Genomic DNA, 19887 nt, shown 5'->3' with positions numbered 1-19887 from the left:
TGCCACGTGAGTTTAACACTTTCCAACAAGAAAGGCACTTGACAAGGAGGTGGATTGTGTTGCAGGTCGAGGTTCTGGACGGCTGCCATGCAAAGTGGTTTAGACAGAGAGGCTCCCAGTAAGTGCTACAGTAGTTGCAAATTGGCAGATCTTCTATGCGTGGATGCCAAATAGCCAATTCCCACTTCACAATGTTGAATAATGAGCATTGTTTCTAAATTCTTTCAAGAATAACTTCCATTAAGATGCTTGGAATGTAAATACTTCTTCTTAGAGAAAGTAATGATTTTAATTTGTTTTAATTCTATTATTAAGTCTGTTAATAAAAATGCCTATTTAAACTATTTAAGACATCCACTGAAATTCTACAATATTAATTTTATGGAAAACTTCCAAAGAACTCTATTCGTTTTCCTCCATTAAGATAACATTATGGACTTTTAATAGAGCTCTTGGCTACAGCAATTTTTATTGACCTAGTTAGTAAATGAATTAATGTTAGTCCCAGTGTCTTCAAACTATGTGATAGACTTCAAAAAATAAAGTTTAAGAAAAGTATTTAATAACTTATTCATTACAGCAACTTTTACCACCCCTTGATAACACATACACATGCACTGGGTGAATTTTAGGTATGATTTAGTTTTGCTTAAGACTTTCCGGACACCTTAGATAATGATTTTTCGTCTCTCCATAACCTTATTTTTTAAGTCAGGTAGAAAAATCAATTCTTACATGATCTCACCCCCAAGTTGGTTCCATACAAATAAATCTCTGGACAGGATGTGTCAATTCTTTTAATAATGCTCTTTCTGCTCAATCAGATTGAATAAATACACCTAGGTTACTTACAGTGGTGGCTGATTTCTTTTTACCAAATTGTGCATGAACTTTAGTCATGGTTGTTTGCATCTTGCTTCTATTTCTGACAGGCATTGTTTTTTCTGTAGTCTTGGACAGAGGTTGCTTTGGTTTCCTCAGGGACTGAGCTGAGTTCCTGCCCATGACTCTGAGGAGACCTAATCCTTTTCAAATAGTTCAGATCTGGTCTGCTCTGACAGCCCAAGCCCCTGCTCACTCTGGGGATCTCAGCTGGCATCTCAGCATGGTGTTCCAAGCAAAGGATCATGACTGACAGTATCCTAAATTCGTTATGAAAACATACAATTCTGGTCCTCAGGACGTTCTGTATTTCTCTTGCACAGACATTGGACACACATGATATTTACATGCTTCTTATAGCAGTGTGCCATTAATTAGTCAACCCAGTGGTCCACTAATGAGAATTTTTCTTGAAAAGTAAAAGCAAAACAGATTAATGATGTCTGAGTTAGTAGTTAATTGAAGCTTATTTAAAGTCTATGTTAGGTAGGTCATAGATGAGCAATGTAACTTTTTTCCAAGGGCTATTCCTTATAAAACAGCTCTGTCTTGTCTTTGATACGAAGACTGATGATTTAGGTTTAATTTGTTGTTTTTCAGTGAATCCATCCATGCTGCATTTTGTATTCTGGACTGTCATTTTCATATGTGTATGAGCCAGTAGCACATCATAGATTATTTGTGTAATGCAAGTCCTTTGTAATGACCCATCATCCTCGAATCTGAGCATAAAACAAGAGCTAGCCAGAAAAGTGTATCTCTATTGCTAGCAATTCCTTGCATTTGCTGTTTTGTTTGGGTACACTGGGCAGATTACATTTCCTGCCTTCTGCAGCTGACACCAGAGAGATGGATGCTTAGCCACCGTACCAAGTCCCACCAGTAATTCAGTAAGTGACTTGGGCTTTTCCTGAGTGCCCTCTTGAGGGCTTTTAAATTACCTGTAGGTTATTTACTGGGTTTCTGCATAAGAATCAAGCTCATTTCTGGATACTGAATGCCCAGATGTGCCAGAGTGACTGATTCCATGCTGTAGGTACTTGCGGTTTAGGTCTTGATCTCTTAAACACTTGCTACTTAATTTATCTTTATTCCTGGGCACAAAGTTGCTTCAATTTCTTTTCATTTACAGCTTTATTGGATCTGTCTGATGAATGTTAAACACAGCATTTATACATTTGGGTGTTCTGAGGTTAGCAAGACTACATGTACGGGCACTGTAGCTAAATCCTGTTTTGATATACCAGGATCTTCTTGGGGAGTGGGCTGGCAGAGACTACAAGATGATGGGCAAGGAGACAAAGCTGCATATGGAAAAGAACAAGGTTTAAATGTGTCACTGCTGTCATTCCCTGCTTGAAAATGCCACTGTGGAAGCTATGTGTGAGCACTAGACCTTGCTAGTCTGAAAGCCTAAAGGTTGTGGAGACTTGTTAGTGGAGGTCAAGGGAGGGATGTTTATTTTCAGCACTGTTCTCACACTGACAACTTGAGAGTGAAAGGGATCCATGGATGCGTATGCTTGGTGATTTCAAGTAGCACTCTTGCCACTTAGTTAGAACTGAGTAATTTCCGGCCAACACGTCTATGCCACTTTGCCACTCGTGTATCATAGCTTCAGGCCTAAGATCTAAATTTGAGATTGTTTAGTGTTTGTTTATTAATATTTTTAAAACAGTGTAGCATAGCGCAGTTATGTTTGACTTTTCAAAATATAAAACAATATGGTGATACTCGTGCATCATTTCAGTCTGTGCTAAAAACTCCTCAGGTAGCAGGGTATTTTTAGGTATTGACTTCTCTACACTTTGTGTAAAACACAGGGAGCCCATAGGGCAAATCTTAACATCCATATGTAGTGAGTACTGCTGAGAGGTCAGGTCAGCTCTGCATTTGGGCAAACTTTTGATACAGTGCTTGTGTGGTAGATAAATGATTCCTTGTGTGCATGTGTACTCTTTGTGTGGTTCATGGAGATTTCTGTGTGTGCCAGTTGTTATTCAGTGGTTGACAGACTGTGTGATAACATGTTCCCTTCCCTGAACAGGGAAATAGAGGCTCCTCAAGCCCCAGAGCTCAAGGACCCTTTCACAGCCATAGTATCGGAGCCTTTAAGCAATCTCACCATGCTGAGAACAAAGCTGCAGTGTTTTCAGGGTCCCTCCTTATTTCCAAAAGCAGTGATTCATCTCAGCAATGGATGCAGCCTTTGCTTGTCTTTTTGCAGACCACGCTGTGCTCCTTTGTATAGAGTCTTGCCACACCAGCTTAGGAACCTTTGCTGTTGTTTCTACCATCTGCAGCAGCCTCTGTGTATCTTTCTGCCTCATCAACTCCTCATCTTTTCAACTTTTGTCTTTTTTTCTTAAGTAGATTTTCTCATCTGTGTATGCCTCTTCTCTTCTTTTTCCTCACTTTTATTGGCCTTGTTGCTCAATGCCTTAATTTATAATTTATTCACCAAACAGTGTCTTGAACAGCACTTTACATCACTGTATCACAATACACACATCTACTGTGTATTGCCTGAATTCACTTCTTCCTTGTCTTTAATGCTGTCCATCTGGGAATGCAGTTGGTATGAAAGGCAGTATAAGTTGTAAAGTTGTATTATATTGTGAGAGAGACAGCAGCATCTGCTGCTATACATATAAATACTCCATCTTTGCAATACTTCAACAAAGCAAATAATTTGGGCTAGATTTAAATAGAAAAAATATTAAGTGATAAGATGTATAAAATGAATCTCAGAACTTGAGACCTTTAAGAACGGGGTCAAGGACAAGGTTTGTTATCTTTTGTTTTTCATATGTATAATAAGTACTAATATATATTTTTATGTCATATATTTAAATTTATATTTGCACATGTGTTTGCATGTACATATATTTTTAATACAATACAGTATTGTTAAAAATCTCTGTTCTTGGAGCCCTGGAATCAAAGGAAGCCATTGCTTTCTTCTTTTTTTCCTTTGGTTCTTTTTTTTTTTTTTTTTTTTTTTTGACAATTTTGAAAATTGAAGCTTTCACCAGGGGAGCTCTGCATCTGACTGTCCTGGCTCCCAGGAATGCAGGCTGCTTTTTACATCTGCACTTCTGTGCTGGAGTTTGCTGTGGGCACAACACCTGAGCTACTCTGAACCCGCTTGTCTCTCTTTGCAGGTAATCTGAATTCCTCAAGTTAGAAGACAGATTTGAGAAATGTACCTCATAAAACAAATACCTGTGGCTTTGTTTGTCCAAGTGAGAATTAAATTCAAAATTTGATTTTCAGAAATCTCATCAGTCAAATAACAGCACTAATGCTGTTCTGACCTCCCAGCTGTGCATTCCTGGGGCTGAAAGTCTACACCTCCTCAAACCTCTGAAAGCTCTGAGGTTTTCCAACACCCTCAGGATTGCACAACTTGTGGATGCTGGACTTTGATCTAGTGAGTCCCTTGTGCTGGCAGGGGCCCCTGCAGGGCTGAGCAGGATTCCTGGGACAATCCATGTCCCAAGGTAAAGGCAATCCATGTTTAAATGTTCGGGGAACAAAAGCAGTCAAGCATGGTTTGTGCTCAGAGAATTCTGTTCCTGGTCATTGCAAGAGCATCCCATAGTGGCAATCCCAAAGGCTTGTGGGTATGGCTAAACATTACTGTTTTAATGATGTAGCCAATATATGTTGATTCTGGGTATTTTTCTTCACTTACTTAATTTTGCATCCTTTGTCCAAGCTGTTGTTTGTCTGAACTTCATAAGCTGAACTAGAATAACAAGAGACAACTATTTAAAGAAAATAATTTAAACATGAGAGTGTTGGTAATAAAAAGAGCTCATCTGTGCAACAATATTACATTTGCCATTGTATTTGATTGCTAATGAATACCGAGTATTCATCTTAGCAACAAGCAGAAAAGGGGAGGAAAAAAGCTTTTGTATTAAATCAACTAAACGATGAAGTGAGTCAGTGGAGGCTGTTTTAGTGTTCAGAATGCAAAATGTGCAGCTCGTAACCATGAAATTTACTGTACCTTTTATAAGCATATTTTGATTTTAAATGTGTGGGAGATAAAAATGCTTAGTTTTTAAGGCAAGATGGACAGCTAATTTTTTTAAAGCATGACATTAATGGCTGGAAGTGTAATGCCCTTGTTATCCAATCTTGGAAAAGTTTGCTTACAGTTCATTTCTAATGGCTCTTTCATACCATTATCAAATGACTGATAGTCATTGCAAGCATTTTAGCAGCTCTCAGATCTGTTATATTTTTAATTAAATTGGCTGTGAATTGTGTAAGTAGCAAAGGTTGACAAACTAGCACTCAGTGCAGCATCACTGCTTCTCAGTGAAGCTGTCACAGGACATGCATGATCTTGATTTCTTTAAACACTTTATTATTCTTTTAATCTGTATCAGATGTTGACTTGGTACAGTAAGTAAGCAGCTCTGGAGAGCAGGATGTTGCAGAAATTCCCCTGAGGTTCTTTGATGGAAGCAGCCTGGTTCAGAGTGCATGGAACAGCCTGACCTGTGTGATGGCTGTGGATTTGTGGAGAGTGTGGTCTCTGTGCTCCAGGCCAAAGGACTTGTATGTGGTGTACACGTGCATGCTGCTAACACCCTGCCCTGCTTTCCAGCTGGAAAATGTCAGTGAGGTCTCTGGGGCTTACTGTTATTGGAGCAACAGCCACTTTCCTCCCCAAGGAGCTGCAGATGTACCTTAAGCACCTGTGGGCTGGTACTCGGGCAGCTGCTTGCTTGCAGAAAGAAGGATGAAAAATCAGAGGCTTTCCCTTTTATTGATGTGCCATTTATTTTCAAGTATTTTTCTGTGAACACTGCCTTTGCTGCCTTTGTCTCTTTCTGCAAAGAACCATTTCAAACTGATAGAGCAACACTGCAAACATAAGAGAATGTGGCTCTTCTTGTGCTAGGCTGATTTGCAATGTCTTGTTCAAAACTATCTTAGACCAAACTAGTCTACCAAAAACCATGGGTACCATCAACAGGAAGTAATGCTGTGGTTTTTAAGAGATTAGTAAATCCTAAAGAAAAGAAACTAATCTTTAGTATTTTGTATTCAAATGTATGGGCCAAATCTTGAAGATTTTTTTAGTTTGTTTTTACTTGGGCAAAAGCATATCAGAATAAAAAAGCCTGGGGAAGAAAGATCCAGTCTGGAGTCTGACTTTTACTCAAGAGTTTACCATTTTTTCCCCATTTCTTTTGTTTTGCTGTGTCCCTTTCTCTGTTGTGCAATACATATCACTCTCTAAAAATATCCTAACATATTCTAGAATAGACGGAAGGCTTCAATTTTTAGAGGAAAAAGTGCAAAAATCATTGATTTTTCATTGCTCTCTGAATTTCTGCTCTTATTTGACCCCTGTATTTGCTGTCAAGGGACAGCCACATTTTGCTTAGAGCTTTGATCCAAGAAATGTGATATTTTCTAGCTTAGCAGGTACCTGATCAAGTTCTCTGCTTTCTATGGGGCAGCTGATGGGGTAAAAGGCACTTGTTTCCCATCAAAGTGCTCTGCAGTGATTCAGCCAGGGGAAAACAGCACTGGGGGAAGGTTCTTCGGGGAGCTTTAGAGTATCACCTGATAACCTTAAGCCTGGCTCAAGATAGCAGTGAAAATTCAGGTATATCCAAACAGGCATTTAAGAACAGAGGCATATGAATCTAAATTCAGTCTCTACAGATGTTGAGTTCAGCCAATAGAGTCAGGCCCGTCCCTGCTTCACCAGGGTGGTAGTTTGTGCTTAAATGGATTAGCAGCTATCCATATCCTCTTGTTAGCACTGCAATTACAAATTAGTATAACATAAAAGCTTGGTATAATTGTGCTGGAAATGAAAAATATCTCTTTATGTTGCACATTTCACAGCCACATTAGACTTGCAGAGTATTGTGACAATGATTACTTTTTGCTGAGGGGGAGAGGAAAAGATAAATGACTTCTAAATCACCACATGACTCAGCCTGCAAGCTCTGAGTTTATTTGTAAGACATTTATCTCCTTGTATACTCACCAGTAAAAAAAAATTATCATTTAATTAATAAACTTAATAGCCTGAGGTATTCTGATCAATAAAAAATAGTATGAGAACAGGGCCTGATGCAATGAAATATTGAGTTGTCTGCAGACAAACCCATGATTTTCTTTAAAGCCGATCATACTCCTGCCTGGTTAGTTAGGGGAGCCTGCATGGTAAAGCACAGTGCTCTGCTGAAAATCAAACTGATAGACCGGCTTGAACAAAAAAAATTGAAGCAACTCCTTGTGCCTTGAAACAATTTCCTCTTTATGTTTTCTCTGTGTGACCTTTTGAGCTTTGTTTCCCTGCTGGCGCTGAAACACTGAACGAGCTTCCAGTGAAGCCAATGGATGTTTTTCCACAGAAAGCAGGAGACCCTGCTTGGGTCAAATTCTGCTGCCGATGGGGCCTGGCTCTCCTGTGACATTAGGTCAGAGCCCCATTACAGCTCTGCAAATCCAGAGCTGCCATGGTGGCTCCAGGGCTTATCCTGGATATTGCAGAATAACCAACAGCAAGACGTGCCCTGGCCTCCCGTTGGCAGCAGCTCCGACAGGAGCAGGGGGAGCTGCCTGGCAGGATGGGCTTTGTTTGCTTTCTCTCAGCCCCATTATGATTTCACTCCTTGCCAAGGCAGCCAAAGGCTGATCTAATGCTTGCTGGGGGAAATACGCAAATGTGTCATTTCTTTCATTCAACCAGCGCTAAAAACGTGTCCTTAAAGAAAAGACCTGTGGATATTGGGCACTTTGTAGGCATGTAGAAACAGCAGGGATTTTTCATCTCGGTTTGCGGAGCAGCTTTGCAGTGGCAGATAGAAATGGAAGCAATACACCTTTTCTCCCAGACCAATGCATAGAATTAGCTCCATGTGTCATTCTGACATCAGTGGTAAATGAAGTATGGGGTTTAACTTGAACACACTTTCTGAAACAAGGAGGAACAATGCTACAGACACCGTAACTCGATTGGGAATTGGTGGTTCTCAGTTCTTGCTTCCTGCATTGAAAATCCCAGATCCCCTCATGGTTGTCCTCTCATCATTGCTGGATTAGGTACCTTGTGCTGGGTGCTGCACAGCATCTGCTGGGGCATCAGATGAAACTGAAAGTGAGAGGAAAAAAACATACTGGAGGATGGGAAAATAGACAAAGAAAGGAAAGGATGGTTGGGATGGTGGTGGATCTCCTTCAAGAGCAGCAGTTATGGTCTGACAAATATGCTGGCCTCAGTGCAGTTGTGGCTGACACTGAATATCTGGGGCAGAAAGGAGCACTCTCCTCACTTCCTCTGGAGCCTGTTTCACTCCTTTAGTTGTCACGCTGACTTTTTCAAGCTCCAAGTGAGATGGAAATACTTGAGTCAGTATTATTTATTTTCACAAAATTAATGTAATTGTGGAAGGGCAAATTATGATCCACTAATTTATCCTGTATTAATCACAATACTGAGTTTTTGTACAAAGCTGTCTTGTTTGGATGAATGGAGGCTCCTCTTTTCCTGTCCTGTTTTTATTAGCAGTGATGGTTGCAATTTTCCAGATTGTTGTGTTATACATTGCATTTGCCTGTGCTGAGGGAAACAATTATGGAAGACCTGCAGACCCCAATTATCACTGCAGGTCAAAGGGCATGCTATTGAAATGCTTAAGAGTAAACACTGCAGGATGTGGTCATCCCTTGCTGGGGCTCTCTTAACCCCTGAAGCACCATGCATATTTCCCATATTTTTTATAACAAAGATCGAATATTCATTAGCAACAACTGAAACACAACAGTGGTGAAGTGTGAGAATGAGAGAAGCTTCTGAAGATGCAAGAGAAGAGACATTAAGAATGAAGAAAATGTTACTTTCCTAAAATTTGTCAGAATGTTTGGGTTTGAACTAGCAAATAATATTTTAATGAAGAATTTCATCTAATGTCTCATATTTTTTCCCTAGTGTCAATCCAGCACTACATGCAATTTTCTGACTCACATGATGACTTAATTTCTTTCTCTGTGAGCATTCAGATGTCTTCACTCGATCACTTTAATTAAAGCAGGAGTCCTTACTCTCAGATGTGGACAATGAGTAACACAGCCAGCTATGCTTGTTAGGCTCAGAAGGCTTTTTTTTAATTATAGATGTGCCTACTGGTATTCAGTGCAATCCCATTTTAGCATTTTAGCATTTAAAGCAAGTGATCAGCTTAAGTGAGTTCAAACAGCTCTTAAGCATTGAAAGAAAATGTAAATGCCCTGCTGAATGAGGACGTGAATCAGCTTCAGATTTACTGGCAAATTTGTCTAGAGAGAATGTCTTTCCTACCTAGGATCTTATTACATGAGTTGGAGGTTTTCCTTTTCCTACTGGTGCCAAAATCAGCACGAGATCTGTCTTCACATCATAAGCTGCAAATTGATGCACACTGTTTTGCTTTTTTTAGCTTATTGTCAGCCTTTCCCACTCCCTTTATTAAAGAATGAACATGAGATACTTCTCAATGTTAATTTTCAGGAGGCTCTTTAGCTGTGAACTGGGATTTATTTTTTCAGTAGCAGATTTATCCAAATTTTTATGGATGTTCCAAAACCCCCAGAGATGAGTTGAAAGGATCAAAACACTTGACTTGATCTGTGCCACTGAAAGAATCCTTAAGAGAGAATTTACAGCTTTCCTAATGTTCTCAAGGCTATCTCCTGAAATGTCTCCAGATGCTGGGCACTGTCATCTGCAGCAAACTTTTAAGGAAATAAATACGAAATTACCAGCTCAGCTAGTGCCAGTAAGCTGTGACAGGAGGCAGTGAATTGCTGCCCTGTGAGCTCTTTGTGGCCCTAAGGCAGCTGAGAGTCCTGCCAGTGCTTTCCTGGATGGCCCTGGCTGGGCACCAAAGCCAGGAGAAAGTGTGGGAAGGAGTCTGGAGGGTGCATTTGCTCGGGTGGAGCACCACACAGAGGTTTGGTCCTGAATTTGCTCAGGGATAAAAGTGCCCACTTCTTGGAAAGAATTTTTTCCCATAAGGAGAAGGATTCCCTTTGGCTGAGGGGATCAGAGCCACTCCAGGAGCCCAGAGACACTTGACAAAGAATTTGAGTAAAATCAGGCTTGAAACAGGTTTTGACATAAGAAGAGATTCATGCATAAATGTAGTGTGGTGTTGGTTATAAATGGAAGAAGTGGAAATAGAATGTTAGCAGAGAGTTTATTTTTAACTACTATTTAGACTTTCCAAAGTGTTGTATGTGATAAAAACCAAGGGCTGGTAAAAATTCAGGTAAGGGCAAAATGTTACAATATTCAGTATTCTCTGAGAGTAGATAAAATACCAGAGAAAAATTGTATTGTGTGGTAATGTCATAAACCAAAAATGTACTCCATCTAAAAATTTAAGTTTATAATGTTAGCTAAATTAAGAAGTTATTGATTTTTAATATATGTTCTCCTCCTACTGGCTTTTTTTTTTTTTTTTTTAAGCTTTCAGGATTTATTATGGAATGCTCTCATTTTGACTGGCATAGTGAAAGATATAGGCTCTGCAGCATGCTGGCTGTTCTGCCAGCAAAGTAAACAGCACTTCAGATAAGATTTGGGCTTGCAGCTTCTCTTAATGAGAACATCATCTTTCAGGGCACGGATTTGCTCATGTAACCAAATAGGCCATGCATGGCCCTATTTATTATAAAAATTAATATACAAAACAAACTCCATGTATCTATATGGGCAAGCTATATTATGCCTGTGTCCTATCAGCATAACTTAATTATAGCAGTGCTCAGCAGCTCAGAGAAGGAATTGCAGTGAAGCTCTGTGGCATCATGGGGATACTTCAGCTGGAGAAGGAAAATCCAACAGTCCTGATATGAGAAGGAGCCATGTACTGTATCCCCACATGTCTCTCTGCTGGCAGTGCTCCTCTTCCCAGTGAGCTCTAGGTGATATGCACATCTCAAAATGCTTAGCTCTATACTGAGGCTAAAATCAGTACAGAATAGAAGATAGGAATTGATGCTGTGTGGTATTTGATGATAAAATTAAATTGGATGCCTATAAGAGGAATAACAGCTATGCCATATTGCTGTGTGGATGCTGTTATCCTACATGTGTGTTCATTTTTCTTAATTCTAAAATAATGCTGCAAACATGGAATGAAAAGGAAAATAACGTCAGATTTATAATCTGTTCACAAATGCTGCTCCTTTTACCACAACCGTGATGCAGAGCAAGAGCTTCCTCACCATGTTTCCCCATTAAAGTGGGAATTACATTAAATAACATTGTCTTTTTATGAAATCCACCAGGAACAACAAGGCAAGTAGAAGGAAAGAGCCATGAAGCCCAGCAGCTGCCCTGCTATTGAGACTGGTCAGTGGTTTCCCTGTCTCAGGGGCATTTGATAACTCTGTGAGATCTGTTAGAGATCTGTCCTTCTACCAGTGACACACCATGAGCATGGTGTACGATACAAAAGTTTTCTTTATTTTGCAATAGCTTTTTATGTAATTGTAGTTTCACAGTGGCCTTAGAGGCAGTGTGTTCTCCTTCCAGACATATCGATAAATATGCACTTTTTCCATTTTTCATCTTTTAAAATTAAAATTATTTAGTTGTACCGATTGAGATTTCTTTCTTAAAATAAAACCTTGAACCAAAAAGCATTCTTTAAAAACTCCAGAGATGAAAAATGTAAACTAAACTTTAAAATTTGCTAATTGCAAATCCCTTTGTCTTTGGAGTGCTGCATAGCAGATCAATTCCAAGTAATTATTATGTGAAAAATGTAGGACTTTTTGGTTCATATATGTATTGAAGAGATGCAAAGCCAATATTAAAAGAATTTTAATTGGTTTGAGATAGTAGCAGGAAATTATTTTTCTTCATTTGTAGAATCAAAAAAAAGGAAAGTATCTCAGCTATTAATTTTGGGAAAGGAGTGCGTATTTCAGTACTGCAGTTACTGATGTGTGAAATACAGAAAAATGTTAATTGAGGTAGGCTTGTGAAGTGAAATTAGTTGCAAGTGGACTGTTGATGAGCAAAGGGATTCTTAGGGTGTTGCACCTCAGCCACACTTTGAGGTTAATTCATTAGAGATAATTGGAATGTTAAATAGTTTTCTATAAGGAATCGCTGCTACAGTGGTCAAACACCTTTAATCTGATTGAATGAAATGCTAATTACCAATATTCAGATTTATGCTACGCTTTTTTATGTACTTGCCATCCTGATTACTTCCTTGACTGCTGATAATATTTTCTGTCAAGGGTGACAGCCCTTCAATCATCTGAAAATAAGGTCTTGAATGAGGGAAACTTCACCTAGAGCTGCCTGTCCTGTCTCTATCCATGAAAAAAACACAGGAGCAGCTGAGCAGTCTTCCAGTATTTCACAGCTGATTAAATCCTCACCAATACCTCCAGAGCAAATGCAGTGCCTTTGGTGTGGTTCTCTGTGTAGGCTTGACAGCATTGCACCCAAAATTCCAACAAAGAGTCTCTTGTCATAGTGCTGCTCCTGTGGTCTGGGTGCCTTTGGGACCTAACAGGACTTGTTGCCCTGCAGTCAACAGGACAGATCCATGGTCTGTGGAAGCAGGGAGAGGAGGACTGGTCTTCCTGCCTCTGTCCCACTGGGCAGAGCCATTCAGTGTGGTGGGACACAGTGTCCATGCCCTCATCCAGGAGTAAGACAAATCAAATAATACAGGATATATTCTCCACAGTAAGAGCAGAACACCAAGGTGAGTTGTCAGGAATGATGAGAAATGCTGATTTACACCAGAAATCCAAATACAAACCCTGTACAATAGTCTGTCACAGATTTTTTTTTTTCCCCTTCCTTTATTTATGACTGTGACATCAGTGTCCTTTGCATCTATTTACTCTTACCTGAGGTCTCAGGCTTGCATATTTCATTTGCCCAGATGGGCTGCGTTGCTCTGTGAAGGATGATCTCTGTGTGCGGGAGAGGTGCCTGTGCCAGGTCCCATGCATGTTATCTCTTATTTATTGCCTCCCTGGCGACAGCCTGTCGCCAACAGGCGGATAATTAGAATGGCTCAGCCTGGGGACCTGTGGAAAGTCTGAGTACTTTCATAATTAGCCCATAAATGCTGTAGGTTTGTGCTAGAATCCTCTACAATTTCCTCTATCAGAAGCTCAAGGTTCTTTCTTTAGTGACATATTTCTTTTATTTTTATAAAAAGAGGAAATCCTTGTATTATGGATCTATTCTCATTTGTGTTGACTTACTTTTAATGGCTTCCTATTTAAAACAGACAGTTTTTTGCTTTTGGAGAACCTTGGGGTAATTTAAAGAGAAAAACAGTCCCTCTTTCTGCCTGTGCTCCCACCCTGTACAGAAAGAGAAAAAGCAAAAGGAAAAAGTAAGAATAGGAGAAAAGTGTTATCAGAAACAGCTAAACCAACAGCATAATCTGCAAGTTCTGTGTGTACTGTTATGATATCTGAAACATAATTATCAAGCTTAAGTTAATTAGACTAATGCTTAGAAAATCTGGCATGGCAGATTGTGGTAAGTAATTATATATACCGATTAAAAGATGTAATATGCAGTGAGCAAAAGCAAAAAGAAAACTCCATTTGATACAGCCAGTGAGCACAGACAATTAAGAAGTCAAGTAGATGAGCACCGACAAAGATACTGAACTTTGTGGAAGATGATGGGCAAGATGCCAATTTTTCAGTGGAACAGATTTTGCATAGTATCAGTCAAACTTTTGTTTTATGAAAATCCATGCTACTGTTTCCTAACTGAAATACATGAAGGGCCACTTGCTTTTGCATTAGGGCTAGCTGACATGAATACAAGGGAATGTGCAAACAAGAATGTGACATTGGAGTACTAGTTTACATATATATAGAAGTTGTGTAAATGGCTTTTCTTAAAAGCAATTCACAAGATGTCATAGGAGAAATAAAGCTGTGAAGACAGTGTCTTCTGCAATTAAGTTTAATAATGATTATGGGTCAGGATGAATGGGGAGAGCTTGTGTGCCTTTGTACCACGCAGTATGTGCACAGGAAAACCCTGAAACACACTGAGAACTTTTTTTTTTTTTTTTTTAACTTTTGCTTGAAGAAGAAAGTTTTGCTTGAAGAAGAGGATTCTTTAAAGAAAAAAGACCTAAAGAAAGGAGAAAAATGTAACAACAGACTTGTGAAAGAAGTTCTGACTGCAACTTCAAAATGTGTCTAAATAAATAAAATTGTTTTGCAAGTTCTCCACAAAGTATGTGACTGTACAACTGATTCCCCAATCAACTCCCTCTTGAAGGAGGAGTGAGAAACCTGCAAACTCCTAGTCTGGTAAATTCAGATGAAGCAAGTCCATGCATGATCCATTCTCACAGCATTTAATCCACAAGGTTTTGACTGTGCTTCTGGAATAGCGTACAAGTTCTTCCCAGCAGAGCCACGTGTTTTATTCATATCTGCTGGAAATTGCTTTCATTTCCGTTGATCTCATTGTTTCCTAAGGCATGAACAAACTGATTGAGCTGAAAGCATACAAAATTACTTTTTTGTCTTTGAAAATAGGGAGTGTTTGGGTTGCTTTAGGTTGTCTTTGTACCTTTCCTCCATCCTGCATGGTCACGCGCTTCCCCCCAAGCAGTGTGGGATTTTCTGGAGCATGTCCTGTGGATTATGCAAAGAGAAGGTGGTGATCTGCTGCCAGGGTATCATCACCAGAACAGAACTTGCAAAAATATTGCAGACTAAAACAGTTCCTGTGACTTTTCAGATGAGTATTTCTAAAATACCTGGGCTCAAAGGTTTTAATATTCATTCTGTCCAAAAGCAATGATATTGAAGTCTACATATTAAATAATAATTGTTATGCAAATGTTATCAGTTTATGATTTCTATATAGAAACATGAGATGTCTGGGAGGTTTTAGCATGGGCAATAGCAAATGGTTTTTCCTAGGCAGTTTAATAATATTTTCAATATATTTTCATCAAAAACACCTTTCTACTAGTAGAAGCTATCAGCCTTAATTAACTGCCAGTCTATCCAGATAAAATAAATTTTTTCCCAAATTCACAGTGCCTTCACTTAAATTAATTTCAGAATATTCCATGGCTATTATGCCATCCTTTTTTTTTTTTTTTTTTTTTTTTTTTTTTTTTTTTTTTTTTAATGGGCATTTTGTGGATACAACTTATTCCCCAGAAGAAGGATTTCAACAGAAGACCAACCCTGCAGCTTGGAAGAGGAACAAAAATATTCCTCCTCCTCAAACTGAAGGCAGCCTGTGCCACTCCACCCCCTGAAAAGTCACTGTTATCCCAGTCTAAGTTTCACTGAGTAAATAAGGGTTCCTGTATTGAGCCCCTTATCCATGACTTTTTAAATAATTTGATTTCATGTATGAGTTCAGAGATTCACCTGAGGGGTAAAGGAGTCTGCTTGAACAATGCCAAACTCTTCTTCACTTTCCCTCTTACACATCCATCCATCCCAAACAGAACCTAGGACTGTATTTGCTATGGGTAATGTGTCTTTGTGACTTTGGTACAATAGGGGAAAAATTATATGGGTAAAACCTCTTGTAATGTCCCTTAATAAGACAACTTCCTGCATAACTTTTACAGCTGTATTAATGGGATGGAAAAACTGGAAGAGGTGATTGACCATCTGAAATCTCCTCTTCTGCTCCCACATATGGGTCTGGTACCATCCACTGCCACTGGATCACAGAGATGTGTGAGCCTGCACTCGGCTTAAAAAATGTTTTAGATATTGAAGATTTTCTTCCTTTTTACTGCTGCTACTTTAGGAGATGAATTTACAGACTCTGGGGCATTTGCCCTTGATAAAATTTGTTTGGTTCTTATCCCACTAGGTCAGTGCAATATCAATAGGTTCTTAATGCAGTCTGTCTTTTAGAGTTTCTTTCATTTCTCAGAGCAAAAGTAAATGTCATTCATATTGGCAGGTTGTAATGGGAACATTGACATAGTAGTTTTTAAAAATATACACATCTTTTAAATAGTCTTTGTTTCTCTCTTATGTTTCTTCAATGTGTCTATAGCAATTACAAGGTTAGATATCCCTTAAGATGGTAGAAAAGGTCATTTTGTTGTCTTTTCTACCCCATGGCTCAGTGAAATATTCATGGTGCAGCTCAGGTATTGGGCTCGGGTTTAATGTTTCGTTGCATTTCCATCTGTTTTGTTGTTGCAGTTGTTGTTGTTGTTGTTTTTTCCCTTGCAGGGGGGTGAGGGAGCGTGGAGGCAGCAGTGAGGGATGCTGGCATATGAATCCAGACCTGATGGAAAAGAAGTGCAGTGAATCTGCAGGAGCAGAGTAGCTTCTTTGATCTACACTCTTTTCTTTTTTAACATTAAAAGTCCTTCTGGTGAAAATCTGCCATTATTCATGTGGCTCATCAGTAGTAGGTGTGGTAGGCTCTGTGCCTTCTCAAAGGCTATGAAGCCACATTAAAGTAGTCTTTTATATTATTTGTAAAGTTCATTTATATGGCAGCACAGAGACTGAAGCCCAGCTCCTCACTGAGCCAAAGGGCATTCACAAGTTCCAAGGGGGTGTGTGCAGTGCAGCTTCCCAGGGTGCTGCAGGGGCTCAGTGCCAAAGGGCAGCACAGAGAGAGGGTGAAGCTGCAAAGGGATGCAGAGCACCAGGAGGACTTGGCAGCAGGTGCCCAAGTCCCTTGGCCAGTGCCAGCTGCCAGCACCTAGCTGTCACAGACCTGGGGACACCACAAGGACACAGAGACTGTGCAGGCAGGGTTTCTCTTCAGTGGGTTTCTCACTGATGAGTTTTAAGCTTTTTGTGACTGTTTTTACTGTAATGAGAGTGTTTGGCCCATAATATCTCACCAGGAGTTTTCAGATGCTTTTTGATCATCTTGCTCCTTTTCAGCATTTCCCTCTTACTGCTGTTGATTTAAATGTCATGACATTTTAAACATGACTTATTATAACAAAACAGTATATAAAACAATATGCTGCATAATAAATGCAGCCATATTTTTGTGAGTGAATGTTAAATGAGAGCAATTTATTCCTCAACCTATTTTACTACCTACTTACTAGAGGGTATTGGCTGCCTAAATCCCAGGGAGGCAATCTCAGTGTTGAAGTAGCCTTACATGTGCAAGGCTGAAAGCTAAAGAAGTATATGAGGGATGCCTGGGGGAAAAGGCTGTCCCAGGGATGTAGCTTTATCCAGGAGTGCTGTGATCCTGAGCACTGTGGGGAAAGCAGAGCAGATAGGGTCATCCTGGGAAGGTCAGTTGGTGGATGAGGGGTCCCCTGAGAAGCACACACAAAATCAGGCTTTGAAGCTCCCACAGCTCAAATACGTGGTATGTGTCATTTCAGACACTGAAGTCTCCTTGAAATCCTCCTACAGGCAGGGGAGGGAGTGACTCAGAGTATGAGTTACTTCAGAACACATTGGTGGAATGTTTTCATCTTCATTTCAGAAAGTGCTGCTGAGGGTGAGGATTTTTTCTAATAGGAATTAGCTAATTCCCCAGACAAGAAGAAATACACTCTGACCACTTTAGGCTCTTCCTGCACATCCCAGAGATGTGAGAGAGGTGGGACTCCCCCCTGGAGATGAAGGTGTGCTCCCATTCCCCTGTGTGGTGAACTGGCTCTGTGCCAATGCCACAGGACACAGAGCTGATATCCTTTGTGCTGTCAGAGAAAGACAAAGAAAGCAAATAAACCAAATCAACCTCCTTAACACACGTGTTTTCCTTGGCATGTCATGAATCTTACTGAGAGTGTGGCAAATATTTGTCTGAAGTTAAGAAGATTATCGAGGGAAGTTGTGACTTTGAAACTCACTGCAGCGGGAGCCAGAATACATCACCCTGCTACAGGCACCTCGAGGTTATCTCTGCTCTTGGAGTGGGACATGCACATCTCTCTGCAGCTCTGACCTCTTGGGAAGAGGCTTTCAGTCAAGTAATACATGCACCTGCATGAAATTTTTGAATCACTGACTCTATCCTTGATTAAAGTGCTTTTCCTTGATTAAAAATAGCCTTTTTCCAAATGAGTAATGTTGCATGGCAGGCTGTGCACACAGGATAAGGTTTCCTCCAACATTATCACACTGATGCCATTGCCATTTCTTAACCAAGACTCTGTGTGACACATTTCTCTTGTGTAGACAGCCCTCTGTAGCCAAGGCCATTAAGAAGCTCCCCACAAAAATCCACCTTCCCTTCCCAGGTGAGGAAGACTACAGAGGTGTTTCTAACATTATCTGCTAACTAGGAGGATAAATGGGCATGGTGAAAATGTATCTAAACGCTTTTATAGATTCTTGCCTGGATTCAAATCAGGTTGTAAATAGCAGTTCCCCAAGCCTTTGGCAGGACTTCTTACCCCAGTGGATATTTCTTCAAGTACCTTCTCTATAATGTGCTCACTTTCCAAGAATTCTATCTCAATTGGAGCCAAACTGGAAGTCTGTCAAGATCTGAGCTCTTCAGAGTCGAATCTACATTTTTCACTAAATAGCAAACGTGTTTCCTATGCAATTGTCATTCTGCTTGTGGGCTTACTTGTCTTTTATATTTTCAAAAGCAAATTTCTTAAGATTCCTTTTATTTTTACTCCTTTTTTCTTATCAGAATTGTTAGAATAGGGTTTGCAGAGTTTATTTTAGCAAAGCACTCTAACACGTATGCTTAAGGGTTTTACTTAACCTTTATATGTTTTCACAAAATTCTCTTCATCTAAGTGCTAAATACGGTGCAGTTATTCATATGTCCATGTGAAGTGTGAGGTTCAAGTCTTTCCCCAAAGCACAACAATAAAACTGAAAAAATATTTGCAGTCACTATGACAAAGAGTCGACAGGAGGGGGAAAAAACCACCACTCTCTAAAACACAGTTTTGATAAACTGAGGTTTCCAATGGAATATATGCTTTGCAGCAATATCAGCAGCTGTGAGGTAGCAGCATATTTCATGCAGAAGCAGTAAAACAATTGGAGAAGAATTTTCCAGTAGATACTTAAAAAATTGTCTCATATAAAATGCAGATAATTTAGGCTTTTTTCCCATCTCCTTAAATAATTCAGATTTAATGCAGCAAGTAAAACCCACCCCAAAATCAGGGATTTCTGATTCATGCAAACGTAGATATCTGTATGATATAGAATCATAAGCAAAGTCAGCAGATGAGAAAATTATAGGATGTGGGTTTTTTCTGCAGTGTTCACTGTAAATTAGAGCAATTAAATTACAGCAGTTTTGTAGCTGTAATTAAATATGGAGACAGGCCCAGAGATGTGGAAAGCACTGAACTGCCTGAGCTGCTCAGGCTGTGGGGGGGAGCAGTGGAAAAGGAGTTTGGAAAGGGGTCCTGATCCCACAGCAGCTGGTGGGGACAGAGAGCCCTCCAGCACTGCATTAACACAAAGTCTGGTGGGTCTTTTTGTGTGGTGAAGGGGGAGCCTGCTGGGCTTATTCTCTGCCCTGCTTTGCATTTCTTGGGCCTGGAGCAGAACAGGGGTGATGCTCAGCTGGGAACCAAGCCCAGGGCTGGGAGCTGCTGCCGTGATTTCCTCCCAATGATTTTTCCCAGGTAGGCAGAGCAGGATGTGTAACGTGATTCCAGCATCCCTGAGAAGCTGCTCCCTGAAACCTCTTGTTTCATCCATTATTCTTTCATTTTATATTGCAAGTCAAGTCGAGACTTGAGCCACAACTGAAGGCAAATGGGAGGAGGCAGGAGGCTCAAACTAGCAGAGGAGGGCACCTACCAAAAAGCTCACACTCCTTTCAGCAGAGAGTGAGGAAAGGCTGGAGCATAGCAGGAGGTACAGATAATAGCAGTAAATGCTGCATTTAATCGCATTGTGTGATGGGGTGGAAATGAAGTCTTACTCTGAGGTTATAAGTGAAATACAAAGAGAAGTGAAAAGAAAGAAAACACTAGGGGAAAAGAGCAAGGAGGTCAAGACCAGGGGGAACAGGGAAAA

At 40.0% G+C, this 19887-nt stretch overlaps 1 protein-coding gene across 2 annotated transcripts in view; it reads left to right on the top strand.

The window, feature by feature from the left end:
• The window catches only part of FHIT (fragile histidine triad diadenosine triphosphatase), a 548140-nt gene that overhangs the window by 514271 nt on the left and 13982 nt on the right, over window positions 1-19887 (top strand). The window contains exon 7 of one of the 2 annotated variants that reach the window (XM_083869434.1): window positions 16135-16205. The exons of the other annotated variant lie outside the window; for it this stretch is intronic. Coding sequence (XP_083725560.1) covers window positions 16135-16164 — 30 coding nt within the window. The 3' untranslated portion in view covers window positions 16165-16205. Of the gene's footprint in view, window positions 1-16134; window positions 16206-19887 lie in introns of those variants that run through there. 2 annotated transcript variants of the gene reach the window in all.

This window comes from Zosterops lateralis (genome assembly GCF_965231275.1).
Source record: "Zosterops lateralis genome assembly, chromosome: 11".
NCBI lineage: Eukaryota > Metazoa > Chordata > Aves > Passeriformes > Zosteropidae > Zosterops > Zosterops lateralis.
The sequence above is the reverse complement of the archived record's forward strand: the minus strand, read 5'-3'. Positions and strand labels throughout refer to the sequence as shown.